General features: G+C 37.0%; 1 protein-coding gene and 1 pseudogene across 1 annotated transcript; one reads left to right on the forward strand and one right to left on the reverse strand.

Moving 5' to 3' along the window:
• The first annotated feature begins 880 nt into the window (after nucleotides 1-880).
• LOC110032794 (protein SULFUR DEFICIENCY-INDUCED 1-like) lies at nucleotides 881-3,332 on the forward strand. The gene is made up of 4 exons (XM_020736548.1): nucleotides 881-1,401; nucleotides 1,673-1,885; nucleotides 1,966-2,121; nucleotides 2,714-3,332. Exons 1-4 carry the CDS (start codon nucleotides 1,282-1,284, stop codon nucleotides 3,110-3,112), a joined length of 888 nt encoding a protein of 295 aa, XP_020592207.1. The 5' UTR covers nucleotides 881-1,281; the 3' UTR covers nucleotides 3,113-3,332.
• Nucleotides 3,333-3,405: 73 nt separating this feature from the next.
• On the reverse strand, nucleotides 3,406-19,038 carry LOC110032793 (annotated as a pseudogene).
• Between the last annotated feature and the right edge of the window lie 750 nt (nucleotides 19,039-19,788).

The raw sequence follows: 19,788 nt of genomic DNA on the forward strand, positions 1-19,788 counted from the left end.
TGTTGTTACAAGGCATATATATGGGCAGACTCATGTAGGGTTGCCACCCCTCAAATTCAGATTTTTATGTATAAAACTTTGGTGTCATAAATAGACAAAAGGAAAGATAAATTATATTTTAAAAATAAATAATATTTTTTAATAGTATTTATTGGGCTAAAATTATTTAGGCAAGAGATGCTAAGAATCTATTTAGGATCAATTTTATCTTTATTTTTATTTTTAATTTAAAAAATATGTTCATTTAGTATATTTTTTATATCTTTATTATAACCCACTCAAAATATCTAAAAAAAAGTTTAAATGTTTTTAAAGATGATTAATCATATAATAATATAACAAATATGTTTCATTTTAAATAAAAATATAAATAAGTTGCTTCATCATATGAATTCGGATGAAGTGAATCTTCTTATAAGATAAAATTTGAAGAATTAAGATTAAAAATATTAAAATTAATAAAAATATTAATTTAATTTTCTCTTAATGAGAACCACAAGATCACTTGAAGAACAATTGATTCAAGAACCTCATAGAGCACTCCAAAAGACCAAACATAGAATAAAGAACTCGGGGGATTTACATGCACAACACACAAAATCTTCTAAATCTTTTTTCAGGCTCTAATTGATGGTATTGGTTTCCCTTTATCCATGATAGGGTTGCTGTGGCTCCAGTGACGGAAAAAATTAGAGATAGTCGTCTTAGGGGGGTTGGTCACATTAAACATCGACCATCTGATGATCCGGTTCGAAGAAAAAGGTTTTGTTGTAGAGATCAACCTCACTCAAACTAAAATATGACACTAAATAGGACGCAATGAAGAAAAAGAACTCACGTAGCCGACCCCACTTAATGGGAAAAAGGTTTTGTTGTTGTTGTAGTACTATGTTAAAATAATATTTTTTTTCATATTAAATAGGAGTTGTAGAATCAAACTCAAAATCGAACTTGAGCTCAATTAATATATCGAGTTCAAACTCAAACCTAAGTAACTCGAACTCAACACGATTCACTCACACATTCTAAAAACATGAGAATTGTGTGGTGGATATGAAAAGCGAGCACAGGCCAAAACCGTCCGGTAGCCGTTAAATATAACGGTCCACACGTGTGACACATTGAACCTAGCTGCGACGAACCTGGATGAATCCCCGGCCACTCTCATCCCCTTCCCCTCCACCTCTCTCTCCTTTTAGCCGAGAGAATGAGAGGAAAACAAAAGCAGGATTCACACGCACTCTCTCCCCTCTTGCATTAGCGACATAATCAGAAAGAGGAATGGAGAGAGGAATTGGATCCAATAGAAGGAGCTCAGGAGCAGACCGGAAGGAACTCTTCCATGTACTACACAAAGTCCCCGCAGGAGATAGCCCATACGTTTGGGCAAAGCACCTCCAGGTATAAATGAATCTCCTCCTTCCCTGCTTCTGTTCTACAGTTCCAATTTCTTTTTCTTTCTGTATGCAAAAAACAAAAAAAATCAGTATTTAATAAATTAGAACTGTATTAAAATAATTATAATTTATCTTTTTATTTTTTGCAATTGAAAATAATATACATCCAAATCCTTTGTATTGCATAAAAATTGAGTGGTATGTAAGCAAATATTCCGAGTTTAAACAAGCTCTTGATCTGAACTTACCTGAAATGAATTCACTTTATGAAGCAGCTGGTCGAGAAGGATCAGGATTCAGCTATAATCTGGTTCTGGAAAGCCATCAATGCCGGCGATAGGATCGACAGTGCGCTGAAGGACATGGTGGTGATCATGAAGCAGCAAGGCCGTGCTGAGGAGGCGATTGAGGCCATCAAATCCTTCAGACATCTCTGCTCCAGGCAAGCCCAGGAGTCCCTCGACAACCTTCTTGTAGATCTCTACAAGGTAAGATTGCATTGCTTTTTCTGTTTGTGCACAGTGTTGATGGATGAATTATGAGCTCTAAATCCATGGCTGTTGATCAGAAATGCGGAATGTTTGGGGATCAGATTGAACTGCTGAAGCAGAAGCTGAGGATGATATATCTGGGAGAAGCCTTTAATGGCAAGACCACGAAGATTGCTCGCTCCCATGGCAAGAAGTTTCAAGTCTCTATCAAGCAAGAAACCGCTCATGTTCTGGTACTACACCTGCCGCTATCATATTTGAGAAAAAAATATTTTGTTCGGAGTCTGGACGCAGAGCTGCATCCGGACAACGGACGTGATATAACGGGGCGGAGCAGGAGCTCGGACGCGAGCACGTGCGGACTCCAGATTTGCAAGACATTCTCTTTTGAGTACACAACGATTAATACATAGTTGTATGTGCGGATAATTGGGTGTTTGGGGGCTGTTGCAGTTTTTTGTAAATGTTGTTACAAGGCTGTGTTGACGAAAAAATATTATACATATTCCACATTTAATATTTTTTTAGAAGTTTGATATCTAAGCTTATTGACAATTATTAAAAGTTTGAATGGCAGGCGAATTTGGGTTGGGCATACATGCAACAAAAATGCTTTGATGCTGCAGAATTAGCATACCGTAAGGCTCAGATGATCGATCCTGACGCCAACAAGGCCTGCAACCTTGGTGTTTGCCTCATGAGGCAGGGAAATTTCGATAATGCTCGATCCGTTCTGTTGGATGTCGTTAAACATAGAGTTTTAGATGGCGAAGAAATATTATACATATTCCACATTTAATATTTTTTTAAAAGTTTGAATGGCAGGCGAATTTGGGTTGGGCATACATGCAACAAAAATGCTTTGATGCTGCAGAATTAGCATACCGTAAGGCTCAGATGATCGATCCTGACGCCAACAAGGCCTGCAACCTTGGTGTTTGCCTCATGAGGCAGGGAAATTTCGATAATGCTCGATCCGTTCTGTTGGATGTCGTTAAACATAGAGTTTTAGATGGCGAAGAGTGGAAGGCAGTAAGTCGGGCTACAGAATTGCTTCGTGAGATCGAGTTGAAGCAGTCGACATCGACTATGGACAAGATTTTGAGCAGAGGGGAGGCCATTGATAGGCTTGATAATGCACTGAATGGATGGTCTCCTTCAAAATCCAGGAGGCTGCCTATCTTTGTGGAGATATCCACATACAGAGATCAGATAGCTTGTTAGGACCAATCCTTTCTTTGATTGGTTTTTGTTTGATGAGGAGGTTTTCAATTACTTGGTTAACGCTGTATAATATGTATAGCTTTGTTGGGTTTATTTGGGTTTTTGTAGGCATTTAATAGTTCTATACCTACAGAATTAGGGATGGTTTGTATGTCATGAAAGCCATCAATCCTAAACTTAAGGGTGAATTACAGAAAACTCACTTGTAGATGATAAAAGATTCATCCAACCGGATCATATTGATGAAGATGACAAAAAATGCAATAATTTTTTTTACATATCAAGCAACAAAATGAAGCACCATTATGAGCCATATTGTGATAAAGTTGGTCAAGAAAACAAACAATTACAAGAATCAATAGATCCTAATGTTTTGTGAAGAAGAAACAACCAGTTGCATTCCCAACTATATATATATACAAGCGGAGGAATCCCCAAACACAAAGGAAATCCCTCCCAGAACTATTTTGGGAAAGGGAAATTTACATACATGTCACACAATTCATTTGTATTTACATATCTAACACCTAAAATTTGATATTTACATCTATAACACTTTGTTGTCATGAATCAATAACGAAAAGGTGTACTCACTTTTAAAAGGCTTGTAATAGTGATATTTTTTATGTAATATTAAAGATTAAAGTGTTATGTACGTAAATATGAAAGTTTTAGGTGTTAAGGTATGTAAATACATAAGAATTGTGTGGCATGTATGTAAATGTCCCTTTCGGAAAAACACTGAAGAAATGTCTTTAGATGACAAATCACTAATTGGAGTCGAGGATTATGTAGAACCTGAAGCCATCAAGAATGACCAGAACTTTCATTTACAATTGAAGCCATGGCATACAGACAAGATTATGATCAGAATGAGAACGATGATGATCGCCAGGATGAGGAGCTTTATCTTCATGTTTTGCCACCACAACTTCCGCCTCAACTGGGCACCACCCTGCCTGAAATCATGAGCCTGCATGGACAAAATGTAAGATTTTCCTGTCATGTTTGTAGGGTAAGAAGATCGAAGGAAAACATCGACATTAAAGTTTCAACTTTTAGTTTGTTTGCTGATTTACGAGTGGATTTAGGGTGGGGAATTGAACTGGTTTGGGTCCTATCCCACTGAGTTATCTAGTTGGGATACTCAGCATGCGCTTCAACCCTTCTTCAACTTAGGAGTCAATTAGAACCAAATTCCTATAAATTTACATATCTAAAACCTAAGCTTCACATTTTTAGATTTATACTACCCAAATGTTTCGTATCGAAAATACCAATATTTTAACTTTTAAAAAGTGAAATATATCTTTTTATGCATATATAAGGTAGCATATATGTAAAAATTAAAGTTTAAGTGTTAGAACTTACATATATAAAAATTTAGTGGTATGCAAGTAAATCTATCTGAATAAAAATATTTGCAAAAAAATAGAAAATGATAGCTAAAATAAAGAGCAAGAAATTACAAATTTGTAAATTGCTAAAATAATCCTTTGACTATTTAAATGGAGACATTTTAGTCCTAGAATCTATAAAAGTGTCAAATTAGTCCCAAACTATTCTAACATGGGTGAGGGCTATTTTAGCCCTCTTTAAAAGATTTTGTAAACTAAATTGATACTTTTATAGGCTTTGGGACTAAAATGACTCTTGAAAAAGAGTAAGAGGGCCATTTTAATACTTTTCTCAATTACAAACACGTGTGACAATCTTTAAAAAATTATTAGAGGCATTATCGAATTGTCGTCCGACATATAATCAATGCAATTGAGAATGGAGTTCAAAATAATAAAGTGTGTTGAGATTTGTATCTAAGTTAGGGTCCTATTTGTAAATAGAAAAAATCTATGGTTCATTTGTAAGTGTTGCAAGACTCCATATAAGCCCAAGTTATTAATAAAATGGGTGAGATTTGAAGAGCAATTAATATCTATCTGATCCCTAGCACTGTGCTAGAAGCAAAGGGAAGAAGAAAGGAGTGGCTTCAACTTCAAACACAAGGAGGCGGGATCGTGCGACTCCATCGTTATTATTTGTTGTGTGATCCCGTCATTGTTATTACAGTGTGATCCCATTGTTGCTATTGTCGTGCAATCCCTTTGTTGCATTCCGCTGTCATTGTGTTTTCCAAGCACAGAAGCAGAAGGAGCTATTGCTATGTGATCCAGTTGTTCCTCGTGTTTCCCGAGCGCAGGAGCAGAAGAAGAGAGTTCTTGAGGCCTTTGTGTTGTGTGATTCCGTTGCTGCTATCCAGTGAGTCGTCATTACTATCCAACGAGCTATAATTGCGGTTGTGATCTCGTAACTGCTGTCCGGCAAGCCTGAAGTTTCGTAGTCCATCGTACACATTGATCACTTCATTGGCTGCAAAGCAGAGGGGAAGTGCAGGCTCTTTCTTGCGTAGGAACATGGAGGTTCAAGCAGCTTCGCGTGAAATAGAAATTGGCGAGGGCTTCAAATCAGTCATACAAAGAAAAAAATAGTTAAATTTAAGAAGTCGGAAGGAGATGGAGTCGAAGGTAAAGGTGTGGATCTTCTGGGAAAGATAGATCCTGAAGTTTTGAAAGTCTTGATCGAGCTAATACAAAGAGCTAGTATCTCGACGGGGGCCACTATTTCAACACGTGCTTCGACACAGATAAAACTAGATCTCCCTACTATAGATCTGAAACTTGATCGACCGATCACGTATCTAAGTTGGTCGCGTCGAATCGAGGCGGCTCTAGTAGGGAAGAAACTAGAGGGGCATCTAACGGGCGTTGAGTCAAATAGTGACAGTGTCGAGAGGGATGAGTGGAGGATCACACACGCTTTGCTTTACACATGGCCACTCAACTCTATGGTTTCATCGTTTGTCTCATCAATAGATGACATTTGAATGATGAGGGACATCTGGGCGAAGTTGAAGATCTATGCTGGGATTGGAAATCATATGAGGGTGTTTTAGATTTAGCGTGAGATAGATGCAGTGCTATAGGGCAATAGATCGATTCAAGAGTATTTCATAGAGCCAGAGTGCTTGTGGCAAGATCTTGACCACTTCTCACCTATATCAAGTTGTGGTGATCTGGGGTGCAAAAAGGGGGAGATCTTTGTACAGATGAGGATTATGCATTTTCTGTCTCATCTAAAACTTGTCCTTGATTGGAGGAAACCAGTCCTCATAGCCCAGGCAACGATCTCTTCACTGGATGAGGCCATTGTCGCGATGATATAGAAGGAGAGTCGCAAAAGGCTATACTCTACGCTGAATGGATTTCCAATTATGTGGTCAACTTTGGTTGCTTCGAGTTCAGATATGACAGGTGCCCAGAGGAAACCCGTCGGTGCTACAACTGTGGAGAAATTGGACACCTGAGCAAGGCTTGTCCAAAGCCACCCAAGGAAAGAGAGACGGGGACGAGGATAGTCTAGAGATTATAATCGTAATCGTGGAGGCCAAAGAGGTGGAAGAGAGGGCTAACGGGCAAATCCGATGATAGAGGAGGACGAGGGAGAGATTGTGATGATCTTTACCAATGATAATCACGAGTTCCTAGAGATGTTGAAGAGAAAGCAAAGAGCGACAAGTGATGCTTGAGGATGCATTCACCTTACTTATGCTCACTCAACCAAATGTACTCATAATACACATGCTCTTGTCTTGATATCCACCACAAGATCACCGAAAAAGATAGTAGATTTTGATACATCTCGACATGTCAGGTAATGCTAGTGAGTTCTCTTCTTATACTCATCTAGCAGTTCCAAAAAACATTCAAACCGTTGATAGTACAACACAACCAATGGTTGGTAAGGGTATAATAAAGTGTACCGATTATATACTTTGTCCAATATTTTGCATGATCCTTCCTTTCTAGTAAACATTTTATTCATTAGTGTCATTATACTCTAACTAAAATACGTTATTTTATTTGCTATTCCAAAGGCGATCTTTCAAGAGAAGATGACTGGCTGACGACTTGACATTGACATGTGGCATAATGGACTCTGGTATTTGGATAGAGAGGGGATGGATTGAACATTAACAACCATGGTAAAGTGTGCTGGAGTAGGAGAATCTGGGAGAAATGGAAGATATGTTGTTGCAATATCATAGGCATGTGAAACAATCTTCGTTTAGTCTATTGAATCATTTGTATCCATCTTTGTATGAGAATGTAAATAAACAAAAACTTGTGTGTGATGCTTATGAATTTGGTATGCATACCGGGAGCTCCTATGTTAGTTATGGTAATAGGATTTCTTGTGTTTTTGATTTGGTACATTCGAACGTATAGGGACTTTGTTCTACAGCTTCGATGAATGATTATAAATATTTTGTGATTTTCATTGATTGTTTTATCATGTTATTTGGTTACATCTGATGAGAAACAAAAGTGATGTGCTTGCCTGCTTTAAAAATTTTCACAGGGCAATTCAGACTCAATACGTTGGAGTAATGGAGATATTAAGGTTTAAAATGAGACAAAATATACCAAAAAGACATTTGAGGAGTACCTGTCACCCCAAGGGATACAATATCAAACCACATGTCCGGATACAGTATCAAACCACATGTCAGTACACACCGACACAAAACAGAGTAGCAGAGAGAAAGAATAAACACATTCTAAAGGTTGCCCGAAACATGATGATCTCGATGAATGTACCAAAGCACTTGTGGGGGCAGGTCATTTTGACAGCCGCCTTTTTTTTTTGGTTTCTCACATAACATTGCTCAATTTTTCTCATACTCTAACATAATAGCGGGATCCTCCCATTGAAAGTATTTGATTGTGTCAGTTTGTAAATAATAATAGACCATCAATAAGAAAGCTAGACCCTGGAGCTGTAAAGTATATTTTTGTGGGTTATTCTGCTACCTAGCAGGAGTATATTGTCGGAGTCCAGTAGAGAAGAAAATATTTCTGAGTATAGATGTGACTTTTAGAGAATTGGAACTGTACTACTACTTGGAGGTGACCTCTCCCTTTGGTGACTCGTCAGATACTGGAGGTTTGGCACATGTGGGAACGATACATTATCCTATTGAGTGAGAAGGATCAGCGGAGGAAGAGCTCGAAGATGGTGGGATTCAAACTCAAGGAGTGTTGAGAGTGTATACAAGGAGGCAGAACGAAGGAACAGTGCCCATTGTGTCACACATGTCATCATGTCCCTTGTGCTGATTTATCCCGACTCCTTAGACACCTACACCATCCATATCAAAACTAAATTACACTGGTGATATTATTCCTCTTCCTTCTCCCACTCCCATGACTTTAAGGAGGACCTCTCGCAGCAATGCAGGTCATTCTCCTGATTTTTTTGGTTTCTCACATAACATTGCTCAATTTTTCTCATACTCTAACATAATAGCGGGATCCTCCCATTGAAAGTATTTGATTGTGTCAGTTTGTAAATAATAATAGACCATCAATAAGAAAGCTAGACCCTGGAGCTGTAAAGTATATTTTTGTGGGTTATTCTGCTACCTAGGAGGAGTATATTGTCGGAGTCCAGTAGAGAAGAAAATATTTCTGAGTATAGACGTGACTGTTAGAGAATTGGAACTGTACTACTACTTGGAGGTGACCTCTCCCTTTGGTGACTCGTCAGATACTGGAGGTTTGGCACATGTGGGAACGATACATTATCCTATTGAGTGAGAAGGATCAGCGGAGGAAGAGCTCGAAGATGGTGGGATTCAAACTCAAGGAGTGTTGAGAGTGTATACAAGGAGGCAGAACGAAGGAACAGTGCCCATTGTGTCACACATGTCATCATGTCCCTTGTGCTGATTTATCCCGACTCCTTAGACACCTACACCATCCATATCAAAACCAAATTACACGGGTGATATTATTCCTCTTCCTTCTCCCACTCCCATGACTTTAAGGAGGACCTCTCGTAGCAATGTATCCTGATTGTTATTCTTCTGATCTTTTTAGTTTCTCACATAACATTGCTCAATTTTTCTCATACTCTAACATATCACCTACATACAAAACATTCATTGCATATTTGGACACTGTCTCTATACACAAGTATTCACAAGTAGTTAAGGAGGATCCAAAGTGGAAGGCTACCATGCTGGAGGAACTTGGTGCTCTCGAGAAGAACAAGATGTGGGAGCTTGTGTTGTTACCAACAGAAAAAAGCTATCGGGTGCAAGTGAATCTTCATAGTGAAGTAGACCTAGAAATGAAAAATTGATCGCTATAAAACACGACTAGTGGCGAATGAGTATAGTCAGACGTATGACATCGACTATGACGAGACATTTGCACCAGTGAAAAATATAAGCACAGTCAAGACACTCGTCTCTCTGGTTGTAAATGGTGGATAAAAGTTACACTAACAAGATCTGAAGAATGTGTTTTTATATGGGGATCTGTTAGAGGAGGTGTACATGGAGAACCCCAAGCTTCGGCACAAACCAAATTGCGGGAAAGATATGTAGACTGAGAAAGTCACTATATGGGTTGAAATAGTCTCCTCGAGCTTGGTTTGATAGGTTAAGAAGAGCAATGGTAGACACATGCTATCAGTAAATCAATGCCGACCAAACAGTCATCTTTTGACGACATAGTAGTCACGTTACTATGTTTGTCGTGTATGTGGATGATATAATAGTCACTTGTGATGATGAATGAGAGATTGCACAATTGAAGGCAAGATTGGGCAAAAAAATTGAGATGAAGGACCTGGGTCAACTTAGATACTTCATTTATATTGAGGTGGTTGGTGGAGCAAAGGGGATTGTTATATCTCCGTGGAAGTATGTACTAGACTTGCTTACAGAGACAGACAAGTTGTGATACAAGCCTGCGCTTTCACCAATTGATCAAAAGGAAAAGTTGAGGGCAAAGGCAGGAGAGCTAGTTGATCTCGAGAGATACTAGAGGTTGGTGGGTTGTCTTATCTATCTGAGTCACATTCGTCTCAACATATCATTTGCAGTAAGTGTGGTGAGTCGCTACATGCATGATCCGAGGAAGGGCCACATGGATGCACTGTATCGTATTCCGAGTTACATGAAAAGTGTGTCTGGGAAGTAGTTGAACTTCAGAAATAATGAATATATAGGCATTGAGAGCTATTGTGACTCTACTTGGGCGGGTTGTGCATTAGAGGTTCACATATGGATATTGCATGTTTGTAGGGGACAATATAGTCTCTTGGAAGAGCAAGAAATAGTCGGTAATAGCGAGGTCAACAGCAAAGGTGGAGTATAGGGCCAGGGCATTAGAAGTTTTCGAGATGAATATGTGGCTGAGAGCTTTGTTGGTAGAACTCAAGGTTGATCAAAGAGTTTAAATGAATTTGTGGTGCAACAAGTCAGTGATCAACATCACCGACAACCTGCTGCAATATGATAGAACCCAACATGTGGAGATAGGTTTATCAAAGAAAAGTTGAATAACGGACTATGTGAGCCAAGTTATGTAGCCACTGGAAAGCAAGTGGATGATTGTCTCACCAAAGGGCGTAGCACATTAGATTTGTCTAGGTTATGTGACAAGATGGGCTAAGTGGATATCTTTTGCCCATATTGAGGGGAACTGTTGAAATTTGTATCTAATGTAAGGCCTTATTTATAAATAGGAGTCTATGGATTATTTGTAAATGTAGCAATGCTATATATAAGCCCAAATTATTAATGAAATAGATAAGATTTGAAAAGCAATTACTATCTATAGCTTGAATTTTAATGTAGTGCGCCCAACAAAAAAGTTCCTAGATCAGCCCTTCAATGAAAATACCTCAAAGATAAAATACATACCTGGGATCGAAGATTTTCTGTTTTGTCAACCAGGCCATCAATTTTCTCTTGTCGGTCGAAAAGCTAAAAGCCAAAAAGAAAAATAAAATTCCTTAAATGCTCTCCACAAGCATAAACATGACGATAAGTTGAAATAGAAGGCGAAAAGTTACAATCTCAATATTTTCCATCATAATTCCTTTAACTTGTGAAACTTGAGCCTGCACTTTTGAAAGTTTACTGATCTCATCTGGATGTTCCATACAATACTGCATATGCTCCTTCAGTTTTGGCCTGAAAATTGTTGGGTTTGAGTAAAGGATTTCTCAAAGCTGAAGGGATGAAACAAGAATAAAAAGATACCCAATTTCACGATCAAGGCTATGGGCGATAGCCGTTGCAGCCTTCCCTCCGGCATATTTATTGGTAAACTCTTCCTTGATCCTCTCCAAGAACCCGAGAGGAATTTGTCTTCCAGCTGATTCAACTGCTACAATACAGTAAGCTGCATAACACAAATACCATTTTATTATTTCATCAGAAAAAAGAAATACCATTTTATTATTTCATGAGAAGAAAAGAAATACAACAACAACAACAAAAAGCTTTTATCCCACCAAGTGGGGTCAACTAAATGAATCCTTTTTCTCCATTGTGTCTTTTTGAGTGCCATATTTTTATTTAATTCTAATAGATTAAGAGCATTTGGATACTTTTTAGATCAACCTTTCTTTACATAAGGCAACAGCTCATGAAAAAAAAAACGAATGATGCATAAAAAATATGACCGATTCGTAAGGCAAACCAAAGAACTACATAAAAAAGTTCATTCTTAAGAAAATACGAGAGATACCAGAATATATAACTCCTATGAAGCATGGCCACATTCAAGGATGTGGAATATATAGAGCAAGGAAGACCGTGCCATACATATATTCTAATAAGTCCATCCAAAAACAAAAAAGAAAGAGAGGTCGCATGTCTTGCAAGAAAATTTTAGTATTTAATTTTTATGCTCATCACACAATATTATCAGTAAAGTTTGATTGTTGATGTTGTGTGAACGAAAAATTGAAATATGAATGCCAAAAATAAGGAATTAAATTCAAATTTTAACTTTTCTAAAGCTAGGGTGTTACCAAGAAGCGTGCACCACAATTTAACCAAATTGTAGTAAGAAGCAGGCAAGAATTTGTTAAACTCACCCGAAGTGATGAACTCGACTTAATCTATTGTAGTGAAAAGTAAGGGTTGACCAAACCTAGAATCAAGATTGGATTTGATATATGGAATTTAGGTTCTTTGGATGAGAAGATAAAGAAATTGATGAAAAAAATAATTAGAGAAATAATAAGTATTTGCAGGTTTAAATGAAACTGAATGAAAAAAAGGAAAAATCCAAGTTAACATGCGTAAGAAAGATTAAAAATAGAATTGGGTTAGAATTGAAATTAATAGGGAGTTCAAGAATAAAATTGTTAGTGTGAATAGGGTTAGTGTATGGTAATTTTTATAAAAACTATCAATGGGGCATTATATAATTGGCTAGTTCTTAACGCTCCTCGTGTTTTAATTAGAAGATAGTTTAAAAATCAATTTCGGGGAGAGAGGAATAAATTCCTCTAATAATATACTTGAGGGCGAAAGGGGATTTAATAGAGATGGTCTACATGAACATATAAGTCTTGTTAAGATGGGTTATGACAGGAATAAAAATGAATTTAAAATGGTATAGAAATGCAATGGGAGTTTTAATTAATTTTGAAGTAGCTTATGATCTTCTTACAGCGAATGTGTAGTATAAATAATAATAATAGCACATGTGCTTACCAAATTCGATCACATAAAATAGAGTAACGGGGATAAATGTATATCTTTTAATAGTATAAAAGTAATTAAGAGTAAAAATTGCCTTACATCTTTGAAATTATTACTCTTTCAAGCTAGACTGCTAAGAAAGGTAACAAGTACTAAGTAAACTTAACCATTGGATGCTTAAAGTTATTTAACGACAAATAATGCTAGTTAAACTCTATGTTTATATCATTAATGTAATCATAAACTAATTGTTAAGGTTAACATGTCCCTACAAATAACCAGTGTTTTATTGAACATAATTAGAAATCAGCTAAATTACAACTTTTCACAGACCAATCAATAGGGACCAAACTACAATAATTAGCTTTAAGGTCGCACTTCGCTTAATGAGTCTGTCGGAAAGGGTTGTAATCCCTCTGATAGTAGCTCTTCATCAGCTTCTCTTAGGAGCTGAGCTCTCCCGCTAGCTTACTAGCTCTGGTAGTCAGGCTCTTCGGTCAAGAGTTCCACTGGAAACTGCTTCCTGTATCACTGCTTTTTCATTTGTTTTTTTTTCGAAAATCTCTTCTTTCCGTCTCAAATTCCCTCCCGAGCTGGAGCATTCTTCCTTTCTGAGAGGGAGCGCTCTCACCGTGTTAGCTTAGCGATCAGGATCAACAAGGAATCCTAGACATCCCTCAAGCTCGTTGAAAGAAATTCTGGGAGTAGTCAATTTTGAGAGTCTGACATTCTGATGTCAAGCATTCGGTAGTCGTCAATTCATCCTTTTCTTTCACATGGGTGAGAGTACGAGTGCTGCTTTCAGAGCCTGAGATCGGAGTCTCATCACGAACTAAGAAAGACGGCGATCAACCTCTCTTTACTAATAGGGAAGTTTCTGACTAACAACCTTCCTTTTTCGAGTCTGAAAGTTCACTCCAGAACCTCGTTCATTTCTCTCAACCGATTTCATCTTAGCTTGAGAGCGTTGAACAATCCCTTATCGCCTAATCTCGATTGTCAACCCTCTTTGGCTGAACTTCACACTCCGGAACCTCGAATATATATATATATATTATTTTTGGAAAATGATAAGACCGGGTAGACCTCACATATCTAATAGTTTAAATAGCTGAGCACAATACCATAAATGATATATCATCTCAAAAGATGAACGTATCACTTATTAGTAGGCTTAACTATCTAAACTTAAAAGTTTATGACTCTATTTTGGTCTGCAAAATTTATAGCCGACAAATTCTCATATCTAATACACAGATTAGATAGGGTTTATATTAATCGGGTTCTTAATTCCCTATAGAGAAGCCCCTATATTTAATTACATCTTAGACAACTGAAGTCACATAAGAAAACTCTCGATAATGATCAAAAGTTTCGTCTTAAAAAATTCGACGTTCAGATTTCCACGATTGTTCATAGGAAAAGTCAAACGGGATAAGTTCAAATAAGAACAGTTATTTCTGGAATTCAAAGAAATGAAAAGTAAGAGATGTCAACGATACTGAAGAATATTCAGTGACATCTCAAACTAACCTATAATTTGACTTTACGTCTTTGAAAGGGAAATTATGTGATATTTAAGTCCTGTAAATTATTTAGATATTCAGGATTTATGTCTGCATGTCATATGCAAATAGCCTGAGAAAATATGAGGATTTATGTAATGTCAGACAACAACCTTAGAAGCCTAAAAAGTTTAGGACTTATATCATACAATATGAAATCGTAGAACGTCCTAAAAGATAGTGTGAGAATTTACGTCGTGCAAGACGAACTACCAAACTCCCTCGACGTCCTATAAGTATGTTATTTAAATCTATCAAAATCCAGCCGAAACTTCTTCTGCCGTCTCTCACCTCGACCGCCATCCGAAGATGAGTTGTCATTTGCTCCAGATTTGTCGTCTCGATCGCTGCCCGGGGATGAATCACCAATTGACAGCGTCGTCGTCTCGTCTCGAGAAGAAGGGAGAAAGAAGAAAGAAAACTATACCTCGAAAGGTCTATCTTAGAGGATTGTACTTAAGAGAACTTATATTTAAAAGTTTGAATGTAGGTGAATGTCTATAATACAATATAGTACAAGAAAGAAATAATTGTGTAGTGACGTATTGTAATAGGAAAAGACTGAAGAAAAATTATGGAAATGAATCAACATAAAGAAAGGAAAGATTATGCAATAAAAAAAGTGTGTAGTAAAGAAACAAAACTGAAACAACTAAGTGTACCTGATTAAGTCTGGCGATACTACAAAACATATTATAATTGCATGATATAAAGAGGTTAGACAAATATTTGCAAATGATAAAAGAAATGTTAAGTGATAAGCATATGAAAATTTAAAATGGAATATTAGCATTTAATTTGGGTTTAGGCTTAGACTAGACCTCTTTTTCTCTTTTATCTCAATCTCACAGGCAACTGATATATCGAAGTCAATCTATCAACATCAACTAGAGGTCACCAACGAATCACCCATATAATAAGGCGACCCTAGACCCTATCGTTTAAAGGATCTGTGAACGGAGTAGTACCTAACTCATCAAAATGTAGGGCATCTATACGTGAAATGTAGTATCTGAACTCATCAAAGTGTAGTGCACATATACGTAAATATCTGAACTCATCAAAGTGTAGTGCACCTATACGTGAAATGTAGTATCTGAACTCATCAAAGTGTAATGCACCTATACGTGAAATCTAGCATCTGTCGTGCAGGGCGTAGTGTGTGGTGTTTGTTGTATAATATCTGAGGTGTATTATGCTATTCGTGCTGTAGTGTATGAACTATATAGTACATAAGAGTCATAGTGTATGAAAGACATAGTGTATGAAAGGCATGGTGTATGAAATGTGTAGTGTGTATATGAGTGTAGTACCCATGGAATGGTTTGTTGTGTATCTATTATTTCTAAGTACCATTTCCCAAATCTTTTGGGGAGGGTTGGAGCTGCTGACGACTTAAGGAAGTGAAAGGGCATCGCACTAGTTGAGTGTTGATTTTATATTTCAGCTATAAACAAAGCTGTCAAATGATTTTTTGCAACATCGTCTGTTACCCCGCACCTCGAACTTATATCTCACTTTAATATTTCATATGCCCATCCCACAAGATCTCATATATTTCATATCTAGAAAATGAGAAAAGTAACAATTCGTGCCTTTCATAACATCCATATTCCATTTCTAAGTTCAAATTTTAAACCCATACCTATGATCATTGCATACTCAATTAAATTTTTCAAGGGGAAACAAAGATTATAGCATTTAAAATTAACTCTCAAAGTTAAAAGATGGTTTTCAACATATCCTCGAACAAAGGGCAGCAAAAGGAACAAAATTCGGGTTTCAGATGTATATTTCAAATCATAAAAAATGATTCCCAACACGTATTCGAGCAAAAACAATAAGAAGAACAAAATTTGCGCCCCAAATGTATATCTCAAATCATAAAAAATGAATTCCAGTAGGTATTTGAACAAGGGGGCGGCAAGAAGCATCAAAACCGAGCTCCAAGTATATTTTTCGAGCCATAAAAATAAATTCCAACAGGTGTTTGAACAAGGGACAACAGAAAAATATCAAAACCGAGCTCCATATGCATTTTCAAACCATAAAAATGAATTCCAGCAGGTATTTGAACAAGAAGCAGCAAGAAGCATCAAAACCAAGCCTAAATTGACCTCTCAAATTAAAGGAAAAGAGTTTTCATGCTCGAGGAAAGAGCAAAAGTATAGCTTCAAACTAATATTTAAAACCCAAGAGAAACCTCCAATAGATGTATTTTAATAAGGCAATAAGAAAATGAAATAATCAACCCAAAATCTTCATCTAGAATTTGAACAATAATTTCCAACACATTTTCAGTTAAAGCAAAAAAGCAACAAAGTAATCAGCCCCAAATCTTCATCAAGAACTCGAAAAGAGAACTCCAACATGTTTCCAATTAAAGCAGCAAAGGAACAAGATAATCAACTCCAAATCTTCATCAAGAACTCGAAAAGAGAGCTCCAACATGTTTCTAATTAAAACAGCAAAGGAGCAAGATAGTCAGCTCCAAATAAACTCTCAATAGCTTGAAAATACAATTTCCAATACGTTTTTTAATTAAGGCGGTAAAGGAACAAGATAATCAGCCCCAAATAAGTTCTCAAGAATCAAATACCAACCTCTACATATTTCGAATGAGGATCGCAAGAAGATCATGGAAAACCAGCCCCCAAAGCTATTTTTAAAAAAAATAAAAGAGCATAACTTCTAAACATGTTTGAATTAGAGCAGCATAAGAACAGAAAAAGTAGCTCTAATTATTTCCATCAAGATAGAAAGCTTCTCAAAAATATATTTGAATGAGACAATAGAAGTAATATAATCGCAGCATCAAGTCATCAAAACTAGATTTAAGAAAACCCATATCTCAAAACAAATAAACTCTAACCTGGTTTTCTTGCTCGTTTAAGAAAGGAGAGGGTGGAGAAGAAATTGCAAGAAATGACGCTTCCAAACAGAAAATAAATCGCAGCATTATATCTCTTCCAAAACTTCCAAGAAAAAAAATGTTGCCCGACTCTTCCCTCTCATGGGGTATTTATTGGTAAAGGCGAGGAGGATTCACGGCAAGGAAGCTCACGGTCTCAAGGCTCGACAAGGGGCCCACGACAAGGGTTATGCATTTGGGCGGGAAAAATCGGTTAGCGACGGGCTACCAGCGAGGTTGCTGGCGACGAGAGTTTAGCAAGGGAAGAGATGACTGACAGACTAGCAAGGAGACCTCACAGTCCGGCTAAGGCAAAGAACAGGGGTGTGAGGAGAGGAAGCTAGGGCACGTAAGGGGGAATTAGATTTGGGAATTTTCTTTTTTTTAAAACCTTTTATATAAAAAAAATATTATCTTTTTTTGTTAACAAAAAAAATGTCAAATTTCGTGCAACTTACTTGTGCGTAGTGCCCCAACAAAATGAGTGTCATTCCTAGCTAAAATTGGCGTCCCGAATGCAATGGCGCAGTTCGTTTCGTCATCCAAACAAATTCGACGACGATCGCGTCAAATTAACTTTGATTCGCACGAGGCGCATCAAATGAAATTATTTTGACCCAATCGGAGCCGTTTAACGAGTAGAATGAAAATATTGACCGATTCTCGCATAAGCAACAACCAAAGTCAAATACTATGCTCGCAGTGGCAAGTCAAATGTCGCGCATGTCACGGGGTCTCCTATGTCTTTCAAATTTCTATAGGAGTTTAATTTGAGTTTCAATATGTTAGCTTTTCGATCGACTAAATTGAATATTGAGGATCTAAAACCGTTTATATGAAACTGCAATGAGCGAAGCAATGACTTGAATTTCTAAGTGGTGTGGGTCCCAGTCTAGTCATCTAAGAGAGCCAAAATAGAGAAATTTAAGGCTAGATCCTAGGATATCTAGAGAATAAAAGATCTCAAAATGAGGTCAACATAGTTATTAGCAAAAAAACTAATTGTTAGCTACATCAAAAGTTATTAGCTTACATATTATTATTTTTATGGCAGCATGTAACATTTAAGAGTAATTAAACTGTCTGCAGTTTTTCATGTAATTAGCTGATATAACATTTATCGACCAATTAAACACAATAAACAAGTAACTAAAACTTGAATATCCCTAATTGAGTATATCATAACCTACCTAGCGCGACCAACAACTAACTAGTAATTAACAGAAAATTAACAAAGTCTGATTACTATTACATGAACAAAGAACTTATTATTTTTTTCAAAGAGAAAAATCAGTATCAGATTAATCATTTTAAGCACCATATAACAGAATCTAGACATTGTTTGCAAAAACTAGAACTCAATCCCAATGAAGCGAAAAAAAAAATCACAAGAAATTAACCACGGGCAATGAACTCTTAATCAATCAATAATTGAGTAAGTACTAAATGCTTAGTCTAACAGAATCAACAGCTACTAGCAGGATTCTATCAAAATTACCACAAATCAACACAAAATCAAAGCCAGATAGAGAAGTCGACAAGCTAGGTATAACCAACGAAACGGAGAGAGTACGGTGCACTCACTGTATCCATTTTCGACAAGAAAGTTAAAGGTGTGGCCATCACAGCTGTAAGTGAACTTGTCGTTGGTAGCCGGCAGCCTCTGAAGGCACTGCGATGCGATCTCCATGAAGTTGCCCTTGAACTCCGTGTACTCCGCAAGGATCACCGTTCCCCGCGACACGAAGCTATAGATTAGCGTCTTCTGCTTCATCTTCCAACCTTTCGCCGAACCCTAGAATCTTGCGAGATCGCACAAAGAACAGAGAACCGCAAAGCGGATTTCTTCTCCTCACAGGGAAGAAGGTTGGAAGGGGTATTATGCCACCAAACTTTGAAAAGGTAAAACTGTGTTGAAAGTACGGAAAAAGCTCCTGGTCAACAGGTCAATGATGTCGCCCAGTCCCATAAATGCCCCTAGTTCTTACCGAAATAGCAAAACTACCCTGCATTTTTTCAATGACTTTTTTTTGGTTGGATGTGTAATATAGAAATTAAGGGTGTTGTTAAAAAATGAATTAGCTCACACTGTTCGAAGGAGGTTCTCATACGTGGATGACCAACTTAGATGACAACTCGACATATATGCTGAGGGGTATCAGACTATGTCAATTTGTTTGTCAGCGATTAGTTGTCTGCATGTGTGAATGACTGAACATGATATTTTCTCTGTTCAGATAGACATTTCGGCTCTTTTGTGTTCAACCAAATACTAGAAAAATGTGAGGAGTTAATTTGGGTTAGCAACTTCTCGGTAATTTCCTTTCGTGATAAAGTTAAAATGGTTCATTCAGATCGCGAAATATTTGATGTGTTTCGTTATTTTCTGTCATTTCGTTAATGTAATTATCAAAATTACCCTTCCTCTGCTTCCCAACATGTTGTCGTAATACTTTTATTCATTCTGGATATTTTTTGTTATTCTATGTGGAAAAAAGTTGCAATAAAGATTGTCATTTTTGCTTTGAGAAGTCCTCTTGTAAAATTATTTTTAAAATATTTTTTTTGAAAGATAAAGCTGCACCAAACCAGGCCTCAATTTAATTCAAATTAAATTCATTGATATATATAT

Source organism: Phalaenopsis equestris, unplaced genomic scaffold, assembly GCF_001263595.1.
Source record: "Phalaenopsis equestris unplaced genomic scaffold, ASM126359v1 Scaffold001028, whole genome shotgun sequence".
Lineage (NCBI taxonomy): Eukaryota > Viridiplantae > Streptophyta > Magnoliopsida > Asparagales > Orchidaceae > Phalaenopsis > Phalaenopsis equestris.